The sequence below is a fragment of the Vipera ursinii genome (assembly GCF_947247035.1).
Source record: "Vipera ursinii genome assembly, chromosome: 2".
NCBI lineage: Eukaryota > Metazoa > Chordata > Lepidosauria > Squamata > Viperidae > Vipera > Vipera ursinii.
Window position 1 is genome coordinate 155,894,573 of NC_139513.1, and position 19,374 is coordinate 155,913,946.

The window sequence follows — 19,374 nt, forward strand, 5'->3', positions numbered from 1 at the left end:
AACAAGTAGAAAGTATCTCAGGGGCTAAAGAAGATGGCAAGGAACTACTGTTCCATTTGGCCATACACGCCCTGGCAGAATGTTATGATTAGGCAAACTATGGCACGCTCTCAACTTTTTTAGTGCATTTTAACCACAGGCTGATAGTGCTAGAATGCTTTTCTGGCACACGCTCATGGTGACCTTGAGCGATAAATGAGAAAGATGTCCATTCGCCCCCTCTTCTGGGTGAAATAATTAGTAGACTTTTGATGTGTTTTACGGCTCTCTGGTAAAAAGCTATTTCAAATTTAGAAACAACTTATTCATTTGTAACACGTACGTATTACTTCAAGAACTCAACATTTGAGATACGGCTATGGGTTCGTTTGTTTTTTTTGGAGATCCCATGTCGTTTCTCCATTTTATCTGGGAGAAGAAGGAATCCACTGCAGGGCTCTGAGACACTTTTAAATGATTGTTAGGATGGCTGTCATTCCATGTAGAGAGCAGAGACAAAGACGGACTACCCCCGTCTCAGAGAAATGTGCTAAGTGCTCCTGTACGTGGAATATATGGTTATTATACCCAAGAGACATCTATTCAAGCATCACATAAACATACACATGTATATTTCTCTTCTGCTCTTGGCCTCTGTTCTTGTACTATTTTTGTTCAGATAGCAGGATTTACATTTTTAAGAGGCAGACCTACTTCACCCATTGACTTTGCAAAACACGAAGTGTTCCCTGTGGCATTTAGTCATTGTGCTACTGAAAACAAATTCTCCTGGCTACATATAGCAATGTTATCGCTGCAATTTTACTGATTGCGTTTGGCTCTGGGGGAAGTCTATAACGTTCACAGGAAATCGGGAAAAGGTGACGCCAGACGAAGGGAGTAAGTACTCACAGGTAAGCCCCTTGCTCCTGCAAGGCCAGTAGGGCCAACGGGACCTTGAGGACCCTGGGAAAAAACAAAACAATGATACGTTGACCTAGTCTTCTGCCAATGAGAAGATCAAAGACTGTAGTTTTCAGAATGGATTTGAAGAGGGGTTTCTTTCTAACTTCTTCCTTGTTACTTAACTGTTTCTCCTCTGTCTCCTTGTTTGCCAGTTGGACCAACAGGACCTGGAGCCCCAGGTGAGCCAGGAGCACCAGGACCTCCAACAGCACCAGTCTCACCACGTTCACCCTGTTTGGAGAGGGAGAGGAAAGACACAAAGGTCAAATATTTAATGCCGCATACATGAAGGATGGAGTGAGACAACTACACATGCCTTTTTCTAATTCAGGCCCATGCTATTAGGAGACGCAGCATATCTTAGTCAATGCCAGAGGTGAAGAAGCCATTTGGGAAGCTATGGTTAGTCCTGGCATGACAAGGACATAGTTATGAGACTCCAGAAAATCCTTGCAGAAGTTCCTCCTTTATGCTATTTATTTACCTTTATTATTTAATTGTCTAAGGCCAACTACTCATAAATGATACTGGATAGTTTACATGAATTACAGCACAAGCAAAAATGTCACATTAAAACCATCACCTATTCTATCTATGCTGTTCTCCCTGTGAGGCACAAAGGGTTAAGATCATATGTTAAGTTGCAGTTCAGAAGATTTATTGCTCAAACCTAGATACAAGAATCTAATTAACTAAAGTTCAATATTAAATTGGCGCCAGCTTAAAGGTCAACAAAATTTAAGAGAGACCGGACCCGGACTGTTTGTGGGAATGTAATGCCTATAAGCTGATGACATGCTTAATTCCACCCTCCAGTCGTTCTCTTATACTCTTCACTCTAACAGGGGAAAACAGTTTGGGTTGTCTAGCGTTGCACTCTGTCATGAAAACTGTGCTGCCCCAGGAGACAGAACGGGACTTTTAAGAGTCGGAAGATGAGGGCTGAGAATGTGAATGGAGAAGGCAAGCCATGTAGAGGGTGGCATCCTGTCTGAGATTGGATGGGCAGATTGTTATCTCTTACAACTTCCTAGTCACGTTAGTGACGAGACACTAACCAGATAAAAGGAATGAGTGAAAATAGATGCCTGGAACTAATCAACTCCTCCAATACATTTACCTTTGGTCCTTGGGAACCATCTCTGCCTGGAGGACCATCTGAACCAGGGTTACCCTGAAAACAAGAAGGGGATAGTTATTTCTGAGAAAGGCAAGAATGTGCTTGTGCAGCATGGGTCTGGCAATGAATTAAGAGTCGTAGCAGCAGCTTCTACTAATCCAAAACTGCATATGTTCCGTGATGAGCTGATCCTTGAATTGTCCCACACCACCTACTCATCTTAAACAGAAGGTGTCCTCCATCTCTTGGAAGACAGACTCGAGCAAACTCTGGTTTGGTAAGTGCTTGTCTGAAATATACTTGTTATGCTATTAAAAAGGGCTTCATGTTGCAGTTACCAAGTTTTAGCCTAATCAGCAATAGCAAACAGGGCACAGAACCAGAATTACTTCCCATCTGCTACTGAACCAAACCCTCACAGTCATCTAGCTTTTTGCAACCCATTTCCCAAATTCATCCTTTTTTAAAAAAAAAATTGTATAAGCTCTATTGTAGCTGCAGATTCTATTGCCTTTGCCATCTTATTTATCTACTGATGGTGATGGGTGAAGGAATAAGTTGAAAAGCCCTGCCTATTAGTCTGAGTATCTGCTTCTTCAATGCTGTCATCCAAGCCCTCCCCTTTGCCAGTTGCCAGCTCATGCCAACCTCAACACTATTTTGTCATGAGCTTCCTTGTCCTCTATGGTTTGTAATACGGGGAAAAGGCATCTGCTCTTTTTCAGAGGGGAAATGTAGGCTTTTAATTAACGTTTGATTCTGCTTTAGCCCTATTCACCAGGGAGAACTTTCAAAAAAGGTCAAGGATCAAGGAATAAATATGTTTGGAAACAGGACATAAGCTCATCCAGAACTTGGGGACGACTTATATCAGCTACTCCTTGAAACACTATTCTGAAATATTGGATGTGGTGTCATGCTGTGGTCACATTATGTGCCATCCTCATGCCTGGTAATTAAATAACTGAGCATAACGGGGAAGGATATTTATTTAAATATACACTCTCTCGAGAAGAAGTGTCCATCACAGATTCAGTATGAGAAACCAGAAGTGCTACTTTTATATTCCTGATGAGAAACGTGCCTAGGTTAATTAGACTCACCTCACGACCTGGTTCACCAGAAGGACCAGTCAAACCGGGTGGACCAACTGGGCCAGGTGGGCCTCTATCTCCTGGACCTCCACTAGATCCTTGTTTACCAGGCTCACCCTGGGGAAGAAAGCCAATTTAAGAAGGCAGAAGACTATTTTGACAGTAACTTGGGCAAAGCAAAGTGAAAAACCTCAGCCAGTTTTTTCCCCTCCAGATCAAATATTTGAACCAAAAATTGTTTGCACAGATTCACTCCATAATCACGATGATGAGAAACCTGTTTAGTGCAAGGTCGCTTTGTGAGTTTTAAATGTGTACGAACTGAAAATTCCCAGAAAAAATCGGGCAGAATTGGGTGAGCAGCTAATAATGCTTATTGTTTGAGCTATGTCCAATATCCAGATAAAATTTCCCCACCATTTATTTCATGGAATAAATCATTCCCTCACATAGACAGTATTTTCTTTTCTTTTCTACACATTGTTTGGGTTAGAACCGTTCACTCTAAGAGAAGAGACTTGTGTGGTTAAGCAAACCTAAAAAGCAAAACAAAGCCTCTTCCTGATTTGGTTGAGAGGATCAAACCTACTAATGGAAAAAAAATCTGATTCCAATCTGCTTTAGGATAGTAATTTTCAGATACAGTTTGAGAGATGCTCATCTCGCAGACAACAATTAGACTTTGCACTCTGCTATCTTGGATGCCCAGGCGTGACGTAACAGGGGCTTTGTTTTCATATTTGTTAATTAAGGAAGAAGATACATTAAATTTGTACAAGACAATTTTTCATTCATAGTGGAATTTCTCTTTGCTTATTCAACATTTTAAATTGCTTCAATCCCAAAAGGTTGAATATAGAGAATACAATCGGTATAGTTCTGATGGAGGTTGTGGTGCCATGTTGAAAGAATGCAAGTCAGCCATGGAAAATCAACAGAACACCTGACAAGTAAGAGCTTAACACTACCGTTACATTTGTGTCGGAAGCACCTACCAAAGTGCTCCCGGATTAAAAGGATTAGCCAGGGACATCACCGTTGCCCAGGAGACAGCCGAGAGGGCTCCTTCCATGTCCCCAGTATCTTCCCCGCCGAAGTGGTACCTATTTATCTACTTGCATTTGCATGCTTTGGAACTGCTGGATGGACAGGAGCTAGGGCAAATGGACGGGAACTCATTCCATCACGCGGCTTTCTCATGGGTTTCAAACTGCTGAGCTGCCAACCTCTCAATGGTCTTTTGACTCAGCGTCCAATGGCATGAGCCACCTTTCAGCTTAACACTCAAAACACTAAAAAAATTTAATCAATTAATCACTTTGTAAAAAAAATGGCAAATACTCTGGACATCTTACAAATCCAGAAGTTGTGAAATGGGTTGTCCTTGAAAATTGTACGCTTTTTCAACCTATATTTTTCAAACCGGTTAACTCCTGAGATACTTACAGAAGGCCCAGGCAGGCCAGGAAAGCCTCTTTCACCTCGTTGACCAGGAAGACCCACTATGCCTCTCTGTCCCGCCAAACCCTGAGGTCCAGGTGGGCCATCTGCACCCTGGGAAAAGGAAAAGAAAGAGGAAAAGGGGAATTAATTTGCCTCAGAAATAGCCACAGGCCAACTCAGCAACTTGCACAAAAAGACAAGCTGAATACATACAGGAGGGCCGTCTTCTCCAGATTCTCCCTTCTCTCCCGGAGGACCAACAGGGCCTTGCAAACCTGGATCACCAGTGCGTCCAACTGGCCCTGCATCACCACGGGCGCCCTTGGGACCATCTTTTCCAGAAGCACCAGGTGGGCCTGGAGAACCAGGGTTACCCTAGAAATAAAACATAAAGTCTTGATTAAATAGAAATGAGCATGAGTTGGATTGGTTTGAGGAATCACACACACACAGAGAGAGATGAAAATCTTATATAAAAATGAATGTCTTTCAGGGAAAACACGTCTATCTTGTGTAGAAAAAAATGAGCAGAGGTTCGTTTATGGGGCATTATGGTGCTCTTTTTCAGTGTCACAGCTCCCTCTACTGGCAAAAAGCCTACACTGTTTTATGGTCTGAAGGAAAAAAAACCAATGAAGAAGAAACTCATGGGAGTCGATTGAAGCTTGACAACCAATAAATTTAAATATGTGAATATATAAATGAAAAGTAACGCTAGAGAGGGTTGGGGGCTTTTTGCACTTTGGAGAGCTAGGCAGTATGCAGCAGAGGTTTAAAATATTTTTCTTCTTAAAATACATAAATGGGGCAATGACTCAAGGGTGGTGGTGTGGGGGGGTATGGATGCCCTAAACTTTGCCCCTTAAACCTTGCAATCTGCTCCAAATAATATAAAAGGCTCAAAACCTTCAACTCTCCCTATCTGGGGGGGCTTGTTAGCGACGAGAGTAAGAATCTTGTTTTACTCTGAGCTGGCATGACAACAGAATTGAAGAGGTGTTGCTAAGTCAACTATCACACTGGGTAGAAGTAGTAATCCTTGACTTATGACCACAGTTGATCACAACTGAGCCCAGAACTTTGGTCATAAGTCATAGTAATTAAGTGGTTCATCCTGTGACCTGACTTGATTTTATGACCATTTTTAGAATGGTTGTCAAGTGAGTCACCATGGTCATTAAGTGAACCGGGCAGCTGTTAAGCAATTCCAGCATTTCCAATGGGCATTTTTTTCTGTTTTCTCCTGGAAAATGGCAAAAATGACCGCAGAATGCTGCAACCAGTTGTCTGAATGCTGAGCCAGTTGTCAAGCATCCTAAACACATGTGGCTGCAAGGGTGTGTGTGTGCTGCAGTCATAACTTTGAGGATGGGTCTTAAGTAGCTTTGAGGTCTGTTGTAACTTTGAATCATTGTTAAGTGACTGGTCGTTAAGCAAGGACTTCTGGTCGAAGAGACAATGTAATGCATATGTCAGAGTGTGGGTTTCTTCCAATTGAGATCGAGCCTCTCCTATGCCATTTAGATGAGTTGCCTTGATTGGCATTAAATATTGATAGTGGCAGGTTTTCATTGGCGTAGTGGCTGATGACCCTTAGCCCTGAAAAAAATCGATCAGTGTAGAAAAGTGATTGTTATTCCTCTTAGCAGTAGCAAGCTGCAGCGCTGAGTTTCAGAACTTTTGGCATTAGCCCTGTGGATGCCTCAAGTTGCTACTGTTTGGAAATGTACATTATGTCCAAATGAAGACCTTACTCTGAGCAATACTGGAAACATTAATTTTCCAGGAGTAAGAATGAATAACCAGTCTTTTAGAAAAAGTTGGGTTTTATTGTCTCCACAACTAGCTGCTCCTTGATGCGATATTGGGCAAGGGCACAGTAGCTCCAGTTAAGGCCTTCTTGTATTTTTTTTAAAAAAATAATGGCTCCATCATCAGCGCGAAGAACACAACAAGAGGTCTATTTGTTAGGACTGAAATGGGCCTACCACTTAGCACGAGTGGGTGGAAGTTGGCCTTTCTCAAGGCTTGAATCAGTGAGAGAATATAAAAATTAAAAAGGAAGGGGGTCAAATATACAAACCTACTGTACCCTTTATGGACATGGACGTTTTCCATGTACAATCTTGCCGATTAATTTTATGCTGATAAATATCCTGCCAGGTAACTTGAGAAGTTCCTTAATGCCCAATTAGCAAACAGCCTGTTCCATAGGCAACCCTGATGTCATGGTTCCGACTAATGAAACACTTCAAAGAGCAAAACAATTTAAAGGAAAAGGCTGCCTCTTATATTGTCAAAGCAAAAACATCCAATGTTTGCAGCGTTGACATCTGTGGAACCTGTTCCTGATTACAGTTATCTCTTGTTTCTATGCGAGGGAACAGAAATGACAGACTTTCTCCTCTTTCAGTATTTTGTTTTATGCTTTATTGCATCAATCTGAATCACACCTATGCAATCTGGCAAGCTTTTTTTTAAAAAAAATGGTATTCCAATTGTATCCTCCTAAGAGAATCAAATTATCTTTTGTTTTGTTTCCTGTTGGAAACTTTGAACCACCATTTCAGTACTGCAAAGTGGTTGAAGCCGGGAAAGAGAGCTGGTGCTTTTATATCATTTTTATTCCTACACTGCTGATATTTCTAATTAAAATGGGGGAGGGGGGAGGGGAAACAATGATAGACAGTGAAGAACTCACATTGGGGCCCGGTGGTCCAACGCGTCCTGCTGCACCAGGGAATCCAGTGGCACCCTAGAAAAGAAGATCATAAGCAGAACCCCTCAACAGCAGCATGTAACAGACTGATCAGCAAGTGGTGATAAACCTTCCCTTTTGATCTTCTGCCCACGTCTTGAGAACTAAAATGAGGTTTAATTTCATTAATATGCCTCTGAAATGTGGCCGAAAGCGTATCCTGTTGGACGGAGATGGGAAGATCTCCACACAGCCATGGAGATCACTGGGTGACTCTGAGCCAATCACATTATCTCAGTCTGACCTGTTCCACATGGTTCTTGTTAATGAGGACAAAGTGAGGTGTTGTGCCAAACAAGACTCTCTTAAGTCCTTGGAGGAATGGCAGGATGCAATACATTCATTTCTCTTTTTAAAAGGAAAAAAACCCCCAAACCCTCTGGATTCTGACGAACAAATGCAAGGTTGATGTTCCAAGGAATACCTGCGTGGAATTAAGGCTCTACTGGCATTTGCCATAAGGAAAAAGGGATGTGCTTTCTTCCAACTTTGGATGGAGGGGACCAGCACTTTCAGGGGACATAAATGACAGATAGCTTGTTTGCATTAATACTCAAGTCCATTTCCTAGTAGATTTAGGAACCCTAATCTCAAATCCTTAACCAATAATTTTCTAATTCAGAAGTAGGTAGGGTTTTTTTTGGTTTGCTGGAAAACACTTGGTCATAGGTAGCCTCACACAAAGATTGCTCTGCTAGGTGGGACTAGTCACAATGTAAGTTTTAACGAGAAGGGAAGTTATCAGAATCTGCCTTCTGTTTTTCTCCTGAGGAATATGGTATCTATGCTCTTCTTTGTCCTGAAGGAATGGGAGGTGAGTGTATTCCAAAGAAGCACTAGACTGTAAGTTACCAGACATTTTTATTTACTAAAAATGGTAATGGGGATGCCTATTTCCAAATACTCTTGGAAATAAATATTATGTTGACAGTTTATTTTGCAGCGTCACTGCTTCCCATCATTTTATTTTTAATTTTTAAAAAAAGAACATTTGGAAGTCCGATGAAGCGGAGAAGCAATATATGTAGGCACTGTACTGCATGTAGGTATTAAATTGGCTGTTTTTTGCTCTAATATGCAGCCCAGCAGAACATCCACATTCACTAAAAGCATCAAGCAAGGCAATGAGTTCACAGAAGGGCACAGATTGAGTTGCAACCTTCTCTATTCTAAAAGGTAAAGGTACAACTTGCTGATTCCCAAGAAAAAGTGATTAATGAAAGCACCTCTTACTGATTTGACTCATTCGCATCTTCTAAGATGAGCCTGGAGACCAGCGAGGGCAGTAACTATGCAGTTACTGTCCTCGCTCCCATTCCAGCCTTCAGAACTATGATGGAACTCATGAGTCAACATGCCGGGAATACAAAGATTGGGGTGGGAGTCGGGTGGCTGATTTATACTTACTTAATCCAAATGCAGGGTTAAAGTTAAGCCTCTCACTTGATGGTACATTTTTTTTATCACAATATACAAGTAGTTTGTGATTGTCTTCTTCTGGGATGGTTTTTAACCTCTTTTTTAGTCCAACACTGCTTATATTTTTTTTAGATCAGTCCAGATCGACTAGTACTGCCATCTAGCAGGCAACTGTAACACGACATTAGTAACGTATCTTTAATTTTTTTTCCTGTGCAGAATAAGATAAAGTGTCTACAATAGGATGTGGAATCCTTTTTGTCTTGGAGCCGCATTTTCATTCATCTTCAGACATCTCTTTTGACATAGGTTAGAACAAAAGTGGAAAGGATTTTTCCCGACATTATTTTTCAGATACTAGCGACAAAGCCAAGTGGAATAATCATTTTTGAATTCTCCAGTACATAACTGTTCATCTACACAGCTGATAATTCCCCTTATCATTATGTTCACTATTTTAAAGAATGGCTTCACAGCGCATCTCGTTCACGCTGGTAGTAGAGATGCATTAAAGGAAAGCTGTGAACGATGAACATTAGCGTTACGCTTTGGCTTGCGTGCGGGGGGGGGAAGCAATCGATTCACCAAATACTCACTGGGGGTCCTTGTCCACCACGAGCTCCTTTTGGACCTGTTACACCAGTAGGACCCTGTTGAAAAACAAAATGAAAAGCAGGAAATCAGGGCGTGCACCTTTCATCACTGGTTGATGTAGCACTGCTTCATTCAACAGATACTAGCCTTCCCCAGTTCTTCCACACACACCCTCTGATAGACCTCCCGGCCTTCAGAAGCTATGCCTGTGACACTGTGGGACATGGTACTAAATTCACTGACAACGTGCTAAACCCGTGTGTACTTTTGGGTTAGCAGCTGCTTTACAAAGTGTGTGTGTCTCTGTGTGTGTGTGCGCGCACACACTTCCGATTCAGGAAGCGGTTTCACTGACCTGTGGACCAGGAGCACCAGATGGCCCTTGTGGACCAGGGGATCCAGCGTCTCCTTTCTGGCCAGATTCACCTTGCTCACCTTTAGCACCAGGCTGGCCGTCAGCCCCCTGCATTGGGGAGAAAAGTGGGGAGGGGGGAGGAGGAGGAAGAAACCCACCATGATAAGACATCAGGAGCCATCGGACCATTTCATAACAGAAGTGCGATAGCTTGGAACTGTCATGCTGTACTCACAGGGGGGCCAGCAAATCCTGCAGGGCCAGGCGGTCCAGTTTCTCCACGCTCGCCCTGGAACAGAAACAGCAGTCGGAAATGGAAAGGAGCCAAGGTCACACACTCAGACTGGGCCACAGCTGGCCCACTTCTGCAGCTGTAGGGGCAGTTCTGCTTTCTAGATGCTAGTCCAGGGACAGAATCTCTCCAGCTGTTCCACAGACCACAGGATCTGTCATAAGGCTGGCGTGTGCCCTGACAGATATGATTTCTAACAGCTCAGGCATTATAAAGCGATTGTTTAGGAACAAACTGTTTCCTAAGATCTTCTGAAGAGATCTTGCAAATTATCTTTTTTTTTCCTCAGAAGAATCCACAGGGGAGTTCTGTAGCACTGGGCGTTCTTCTATAGATACTGCTGCTTTTCTGCGTGAAGACAATACTGAGCAGCTTTCCACAACTCGCGGAAATCCATGAATTGTCAGCTAGTCTCTAGTGGGCTTCTCTAGATGCTAATCAAAACAGCAAGAGCCTTCCGAGTTGAATTCTACGATAGTACAATAGGGAGAAAGGGGACCAATTTTCTCTTCACTCGGAAACAATTCCATAAAAGTACACCTAGCGTTTGTTCCTATGCTGCTTGTAGGAGTTTCAATAGTTCCTATTAGGATTTGGGCCAGCCTGAATCTTGTCCCCCATTTGTCCCAACAAACTTCCATTGGGAGGTTTCACAACGGCAGCAAACTTACAGGGGCACCACGCGTGCCAGCAGCTCCACTTGGACCAGGAGGACCAGATTCACCCTGCAGGGACAGAAAGGAGGTAATAATAATCATCATAATAAAGTTGGAAGGGACCTTGGAGGTCATCTAGTCCAAACCCCTGCTCAGGCAGGAAACCCTATACCATTTCAGATAAATGGTTGTCCAATTTCTTCTTAAAAACCTCCAGTGTTGGAGCATTCACAGCTTCTGGAGGCAGGTTGTTCCACTGGTTAATTGTTCTAACTGTCAGAAAATTTCTCCTTAGTTCTAGGTTGCTTCTCTCTTTGGTTAGTTTCCATCTGTTGCTTCTTGTCCTGCCTTCAGGTGCTTTAGAGAATAGCTTGACTCCCTCCTCTTTGTGGCAGCCCCTGAGAGATTGGAACACTGCTATCATGTCCCCCCTCGTCCCCTAAGACAGCAGAGTGTTTGTTGCTGAATCTCTTCTGCTAAAGGTTGTAGCATGTGATCCCCTTTTGCCACCTTCTAACAAGCAGAGACAGTGAGGAAGCCAGAGTCACTTAACAACCATGTTAGTAATCTAACACTTCAGTGATTCACTTATCAAATGTGGCGAGAAAAGTGGCAAAGTGGGGCAAAGTTCACTTAACAAATTTCTCACTTAACAACATACATTTTGGGCTCAGTTGTGGTTCTAAGTTGAGGACCACCTGTATTGTGTAATTAAAAAGGTAAAGGTAAAGGTTCCCCCGCACATGCGTGCTAGTCGTTTCCGACTCTAGGGGCCGGTGCTCATCTCCGTTTCAAAGCCGAAGAGCCAGCGCTTGTCCGAGGACATCTCCGTGGTCATGTGGCCGGCATGACTAGACGCCAAAGGCGCACGGAACGCTGTTACCTTCCCACCGTAGTGGTCCCTATTTTTCTACTTGCATTTTTACGTGCTTTCGAACTGCTAGGTTGGCAGAAGCTGGGACGAGTAACAGGCGCTCACTCTGTTACGCGGCACTTGGGATTCGACCCGCCAAACTGCCGACCTTCTGATCGACAAGCTCAGCGTCCCTCTTTCAATATTCTGATAATTGGTTTTTTTATTATTAGAGCAACTAAACCATTGGGCATCATAAGGAAATAAGAATAAGAACACAATCCTTGCTCATTTCATGACTGTATTGTAAACCATGCAGGTTTAGTGGGGGGAAACTGGCTGAGATTTGCACACACTGTGGAGACTAGCCAGACTAACTAGGTAATAAGGATAGAAGATAAATGGATTCTGCTGAGCAGGAAAACAAAAAAGAGCCAAAGTAAATAGATAATTATCTACATGTTCTTCCTACTGAACAGTTCTCATTGCTAGAATTCCCAATTCTCTGGTTCCTTCCTAAACCCCAGGAATCAATGAAAGTCAGACACATGAGAATTCAATAAGCCCATCAATGTCAACATAAGGGGGTTATCAGTACAGCTCTAAACTTATGAAATCACATCAAATTGATACTTCATTCACCACGTTTTCCTCATCTCTCTGAATCTAGGTCAAAAAGCACAGCAAACATAAGTAAGTTCCTATTGTGCATACTGCTTTGCGTACACTTTTTGTCATAAAGAATAGCTTCCAGGTTTTCTCAAAGGCATTGGAAATAGCTATTAAGGCACTCTAATGTGCAGTCGTAGACCAAATTCTCAGTGCCGTGTGAGGGGAAACATTACTGTCGAAGCACAACTATTCAGAGGACTCCCACAAGGCCTCTAGCTGCCTTGCTGCCACATGACCTAACAAGAGACAGGACCTCTTACCTTCTCTCCACTAGGGCCAGCAGGACCAGTAGGACCAATAGGGCCAGTCAATCCCTGACAATGGAAAAAATGAAGAGTTAGATGTGCTGATAGAGAGCAAAAGCCATCCGTCTGGATCAAAGGTATCCCAACCTTGTGTTTACATCCTCACCTATTAAACCAAAAGAGGTCCAAACCAAACTAGTGACTCACTTCATCCAGTTGAGCCTTTTTCCTTGACTCTGTCCATTTTCAATTAAAAGCCTTTCTATAGGCATACATTGCACAAAACATCCCGCTTGAATTAAGTTATATTGAACTTTCTATAGCCCCGTTAGTCTTCTTCTGCCTGATCTAACGGCCCACTAGAAAAGGTAATGGTAAAAGTTTTTCTTAGCTAATTATCCCCAGACCTTTTCTAATTTAATACCGTTAGCATACCCTCCCCAGTATTTGGGTTTGGATCTCGGTCTTAGTCACCGTGTTCTGCCATCTAATATGGTTAAGGAATGAATGAAGGTGGTATAGCTGCAACTCCAAGCATGACAGTAAACACTGAACAAGACTTGGGAACTAAATCTTGTTCATAGCCAACTTCAGCCCTCCTTCAGGCCTTAGATGAGGAGGTGAGGGTGTTGTCCCTGAAAACCCCCACCTCCTGATGCCATTCTTCCATTAAAAAATCCAGAAGATGAGGTGCTACCATCACAGCCTGTATCCCCTGCACAGGGAAAGTATTGTCTCAGTTCAACACTGGGCTCTACTGCCTGTGTGCCCTCACTTGAATTGAACACACTGGACAATGGACCCCTTATGCCTTTGTCCCATAATACACTTGGGGTTATAGTTTAGCAAGCTAAGCACTTGCGACTTAATTCCAAAGCTTCACTGAGCCTTCATTTTTATGGATCCTTCATTGGGGATTTGAGTCTTGTATCTATTGGATAAAACAAGGTGCTATCATCACAGATTGTATTCTCTTGGATACAAGATAACTTTCAAACATAGGACAACTCCAGAGTAAATCATCTAAGGATGGCTAGATGATATGGAGGGTTGCCTCTGCAAAGGGTGAGGAGACATGCTTAAAGTGTATCTCACTCAGTAAGAGATGTTTAATCACACACAGAGACACAAACATACATGCATGCATGCACACGCACACACATGCATGCACACGCACGCACACACACACACACACACACACACAAGTTTTAAAAGCATTAGAATACCCTGCAGTTTAATTTTTCTAAAGCTCTCTGTCAGAATAATAGGTGTTGTCAAGGTTTCTGGAACTCGGCACTAATTAAAGTCTAGAATTACAGACCAATAAGTTACCTATTCCCCCTCCCCACTAGCCATCCATTTATTTCATTAAATTAAAAATTTGCTGCCTTAAGGGAAGAGAAATTGATTTCTGCTGTGTACATACTCGGCTGCCATCTTTGCCAGGAGCACCTTCTGGGCCTTTCTCACCAGCATCACCCTGTTGGTAAAATACCAAAGAAATAATGACAGTAAGTAACCCATATCAACTCCTGGAACTCTTGATCATTTAGATTGCAATGTTCTGCTCTGGTCTATTGTTTAATTTTATTAAACTTTTTTAAAAAATGGTGTTTATTTTTTTTAAAAAAATGTGTGGTACTATATATATATAAATTGAACAGCAATATAACTATTTAATGCTATTGTAACTAAAAATCAATAATCTTTTTCTAAACAAAGAGAAAATTTAAAAACATTTTAGTAAACTATACTGTCAGGACCCACCCCAAACCACGTCTTAGGAAGACAAAAACTCTTGGAGTCAGTTCTAGTCCAAAAGGAATCTTTACTAGGACATGCTTGGTTGTGGGAATACAAGACAGGACTTAGTATTGTTTTACAAACTGAAATTTTATAAAGGGTACCCGGTTCAACCCCCCTTCCCTCAACCCCATTTGGTCAGCCCCCATCCTTCTACTTCGTGTCATCCCTTTCGTGGGGAAAAAAAAGGAACTTCGAATCTTTATGGTTATTGCCTTCTTCCTCTCCAGAATTAAAAGAAGACACAACCAGATGCCTTCTTCTCTAACCCTCCCTTTTGATCCCCCCAGTTCAAAAGGTTTCCTTGGTCTTTGAAATAACCTAAGGCAGGCTGAATCCACATGCGCTCCTCCTTCCTCGGGAGATGGCAGAATCCATAGGGGGGGATAATGTTTTAAACATACATTTATGAATGTGATATAAATGGATTCTGACATATACAGAGAATAAAAAAAAACATAGGAAACTAAGGGATTAAAAAAACATTATAAGCAACTAAACAAAATCCAACACTTTTTTTTTAAAAAAAAAAATCAGCACATCCAAACTCTTGAAAATATGGTGCTATGAAATTCCAGGGAAAATCGCAACTACTTACCCTGTCTCCCTTTGCTCCAGGAATACCTCCAGCTCCTCTCTCACCAGGCATTCCCTGCAGACCTGGGGGGCCTTGGGCCCCAGGAGGCCCAACAGGACCAGCTGCACCCTGGCCGAGAAAAATAATGCAGGGCACGGTATTAAGTGCACTAGATAATATTCAGAGGAGAGCCAGCTCGATGTAGGGTTAAAGCAACAAGCTAGAACCTGGGAGTTCTAGTCCCGCCTTAGGCACAAAGCCCACTAGGTTATCTTGGGTCAGTCTCAGCTCTAGAAGGGAGGCAATGGCAAACATGCCCAAAAAAAATTGCACGGAACTGGGCTTCTCCAACCTGGTACTTGCCAGGTGTGCTGGATTCCAACTTCCAGTCTATACCGGCCAAAGAAATGTGGGACTTGACTAAACGCTTCTGGTGGGCACCAAGCTGGGGAAAGCTCTTCTGAAAGAGTCCAATGCAACTTTTTCTTCTTCTTGGCAGCCACTAGGTGGCGAAACGAATCAGCTTCATTACAGAGTAAGAAAATAGGGCAAAGAAGTGGCCTACCTTGGGTCCATCAGTACCAGGAGTACCAGGAAGCCCTCGAGCACCAGCCAAGCCTTGCGCACCTGCAGGTCCACGTTCTCCCGGGAAGCCACGTTCACCCTGGAAAGGAGAGATTTTCCTTAGTGCCATTGAGATTCTATACCAGTGGTGGCGAACCTACGGCACGGCACGCGTGCCAAAGGCGGCACTCAGAGCGCTTTCTGTGGGCACATCCGCCATGCCCTGGAGATGGCAACTGTCCCTCTTCAACCAGCCACCTGCTAACTCGCCGAGGCCCCAAGTGGCCGGATGCATCCCGGCACGGCTGATTCTCACCCACCCCCTCCCATCTCTCCTGGCCTCGCATGCTCTCCTTTTCCCAGGCACGACCCACTGCATGGCCTCCTCAGCTGTCGGCCGGCCATCCAGCTCAGAGGCGGCTTCTTTGAACTGCTGGTGACGGGCTGTGGAGCCCCAGAGTGCACCTGTCGAGGGGCCAGCAAGCTGTGACTGCTGACAGACACCGTCGGCCCCCATGCGCTCGCTGGCTTCTGTGTGCAGGGGCCGATGGTGTCAGGGAGAAGCCACCCCAGCCCTTGCTTTGTTCTATGGCAATGGCACCCACACAGGAAGAGCCTCTTGCTTACCACCCCACCTGCCAGAGACCCCCTGGATCTCCCCAACCCTGCCCACCCCCCCACATGCATTCCTCCCCATGAGCAACATTGAGGTAACTACACCCACCTTGGCCACACCCACCCAATCTGCCATGACCACCACAGTCACGCCCACCCGGCAATAAATAAGTGGGTTTTGGGTTGCACTTTGGGCACTCAGTCTCTAAAAGGTTCGCCATGACTGTTCTATACCAGGGCTCTTCAAATTTGGCCCTTTTATGACTTGTGGACTTCAACTCCCAGAATTCCTCAGCCAGCCATGCCTGGCTGAGGAATTCTGGGAGTTGAAGTCCACAAGTCATAAAACGGCCAAGTTTGAAGACCCCTATTCTATACAGATAAGTAGTGAGTCAAGCTGCTGTTTCACCAGCTCCATTTATGAGCAAGTTCAAAGGCTCAAATTTAAGTGTAGGTGACTTACTCTGGGACCAACAAGACCAGCAGCACCAGCCTCTCCAGGAACACCCTGAAAGCAAAACAAGAGAGTTAGAAACAGAAGGCGAGGGAAAGAAGCTACTAAAAATTAACATGACACCCTATTTTTTAGTCATTAGCAAACATGGCAAACTAAAAAACAAAATCCATAGATCCAGATGAAGAAAAACTCAACTCACGTGTTAAGTTTTAATTTGGATTGACATTTTCCCCCCCAGCTTTTTCACTTTTAAATATCTAACGACATATTGGCAAAAAAACCTCTACAAGGTAAAGTCATAATGAGAATTATATACAGGAGAAAATGGTTGTTTTTGATCGTACATGGCTATGCTTCAAAAGTCTGACCGACTGTTATGATTATGCCTATTGTTATTAAGAGTTAAGTGGTTCTATGAATACCAGAGAGACAAATACCAGCATTTCAGAGTAACAGTGATATATATTGCTTCCTGCATTGTATGCCTACTAAATATCTCAATAGTGATTCATCATTTCTATTTAGCAATGGCAGGGTTGTGTGCATGAAACACCTAATTTACTTTTGATACTGAAAACCTATTGGTGGAATGTAAGCAGCTTTTCAGGGGATGCTTCAGTCAACACTCTGTTGAATTCTTCTGCTGGCGATGTCATGATGATGATGGTCTTTATTACTCTACCTCCATCACCAGACACAAGACTGGAAGCCTTATATATCAAGTAATGGTATCCATAAATCTTAATTTCTGATATAGCATCTATTCTATAAGCTTTCTTGGACTGCTGCCAAATGAAACCCGCACTGGGTCTATGTTCAAACTCAATGAACATCTCTAGAGGTCTTCAACCATAAGTTGAACAGTTATCTAGCAGACCCTGCGCTGAGCAGGTGATTGAACTACTAGATGATTTCTACAGTCCATTCCAACTTCAATGACATTATTCCTTAAGTCATTTTAATTAAATATTGATTTCTCCCCAAATATAGCTAGTGTACAGTGCTCGTATAGTATAGTTATACAGCCTGGACCCATTCAGCAGGCTAACACAGATGCCCATTGCAAACTAAACCGGCTTTCCTGAAGTATTTTTTTCCATGATGATTTCATTAGAAACTCAGCTCAGTGTCAATGCAGAAGTCTGCAATTCTACAGTTTTGTTTAGCTAAATATCTATTACTTACTTGGTCACCTGGTTTTCCACTTTCACCTGGAGGGCCTGGGGGGCCTGGAAGTCCCTGAAAACAAGATATTATTTTGGCATTAGGAAGTCTCACTTCATTCTCTTCAAAAAGTAACATCCTGCCCCAGCTAAGTGGACCCAGTGCAAAAAAGAGTACTTTCAGATCCAAAAGTCATTAATTTATCATCAAACATGAAGTAAGTCTAATACTGGAACTGTACAACAGTATCCCCCTACCTGGATGATATGACAACTATGGATACATTCCTGTTGTGGCTCTCAAACGTCTGCAACAAAACTACATCTGCCTACCTGAGCACCCCTGATTAATACCCCAATTCAGCTTCATTCTTTCTCACTCTTCCAGAGTTTCTTCTGTGTAAACAGTGAGTTACATACATTTTAGGATGTGCCAGGAAATTAACTAAGCCCAGGAAAAGACAGACTAAATAAAAATAGTAGTCTCATGGTTGTCTCCTCAGTACCTGATAAAATTATGTGGCAGGAAGTTATTGTCAATAAACGGAACCCTGAAAACATGTTTACACCCTTGAGGAACAGATAAAACTCAATACTATAGACAGATTTCATCTCCTTTCAGCAGGAACTGGGGTTTTCTTTCCTCCTGCCTGTGTCTATTTATACTCCCCTGCACAAACAGATTTACTTGCTAGGACTCTAGCATGGTAGTAAAGGGGTGGAATAGAATTGCTGAACTTACTTGGAATCCAGATGGTCCAGGAGCACCCTGTTCACCTCTCTCTCCAGCAGGCCCCTGAAAATAATATCATCATCACCATCATCATCATCATCATCAACAACAACAACAACAACAGCACTGTGAGCCTAACAAGATGTGGAGAGATAAAACTCACGTAAACAAAAATCAGGGATTACTTAAAGATTACTTACAGTTAAGTCTTATTAAATGGGTTTATACTCTCTTGCATTATTGGAAGTCCCTGAATTTCAATATAGTTACATTTTTATTACAATTAAAAAGGCCTTCATAGTAGCTATTGCGTTGAGCCCTCAGCAGCACAATGCCAAGTTCTGTTACTCATCCTAATGAATTCTATGGTTCTGCTGTGATCATCACCGTCTTGTCCCACAGCTTCATTTCCTGCTTTGCTGCAAAATTCACATTCTACCCATAATTTAGAGCTCTTCACATGCCTTTTAGTAATGTATGAAATGAAAATATGAGAGAAGATGGTGATGATCACAGTGAAACCACAGAATTTGCAAACATGAGTAACAGAAATTGACATTCTACTGCTGAGGGCTCAACACTTAAAAGTCTTTGAACCACGGAGACTGGATTAAAATCCATTCTGCTTATTGGGAGAACATGAGCCAGTCTCAGCCTAATCTACCCCTCAAGACTTTTGCAGGGATAAAGTGGAGAATGGAGAAAAGCAGATTTGTGACTCTTTGAGATGTTTACAGGAAAAAAATAGCTATAAATGTAATAAAGAAATAAACATTAATATACAGAATAAAAAGGTAAAGGTTTCCCCGCACATGCGTGCTAGTTGTTTCCAACTCTAGGGGGCGGTGCTCATCTCCGTTTCAAAGCCGAAGAGCCAGCGCTTGTCCGAGGACGTCTCCATGGTCATGTGGCCGGCATGACTAGATGGCAAAGGCGCATGGAACGCTGTTACCTTCCCACCGTAGTGGTCCCTATTTTTCTACTTGCATTTTTTATGTGCTTTCCAACTGCTAGGT

The 19,374-nt window shown here is 42.9% G+C and overlaps 1 protein-coding gene across 1 annotated transcript in view; it reads right to left on the bottom strand.

Moving 5' to 3' along the window:
* Positions 1-19,374, bottom strand: part of COL2A1 (collagen type II alpha 1 chain) — a gene marked incomplete at its 5' end in the record, with an annotated part of 88,989 nt that overhangs the window by 10,293 nt on the left and 59,322 nt on the right. The window contains 18 exons of the mRNA XM_083351587.1: positions 892-945; positions 1,069-1,176; positions 2,066-2,119; positions 3,169-3,276; positions 4,606-4,713; positions 4,816-4,977; positions 7,304-7,357; positions 9,376-9,429; positions 9,729-9,836; positions 9,964-10,017; positions 10,692-10,745; positions 12,462-12,515; positions 13,873-13,926; positions 14,848-14,955; positions 15,392-15,490; positions 16,469-16,513; positions 17,648-17,701; positions 18,368-18,421. Of these exons, the coding sequence (XP_083207713.1) occupies positions 892-945; positions 1,069-1,176; positions 2,066-2,119; positions 3,169-3,276; positions 4,606-4,713; positions 4,816-4,977; positions 7,304-7,357; positions 9,376-9,429; positions 9,729-9,836; positions 9,964-10,017; positions 10,692-10,745; positions 12,462-12,515; positions 13,873-13,926; positions 14,848-14,955; positions 15,392-15,490; positions 16,469-16,513; positions 17,648-17,701; positions 18,368-18,421 (1,386 nt within the window). The remainder of the gene's footprint in view (positions 1-891; positions 946-1,068; positions 1,177-2,065; positions 2,120-3,168; positions 3,277-4,605; positions 4,714-4,815; positions 4,978-7,303; positions 7,358-9,375; positions 9,430-9,728; positions 9,837-9,963; positions 10,018-10,691; positions 10,746-12,461; positions 12,516-13,872; positions 13,927-14,847; positions 14,956-15,391; positions 15,491-16,468; positions 16,514-17,647; positions 17,702-18,367; positions 18,422-19,374) is intronic.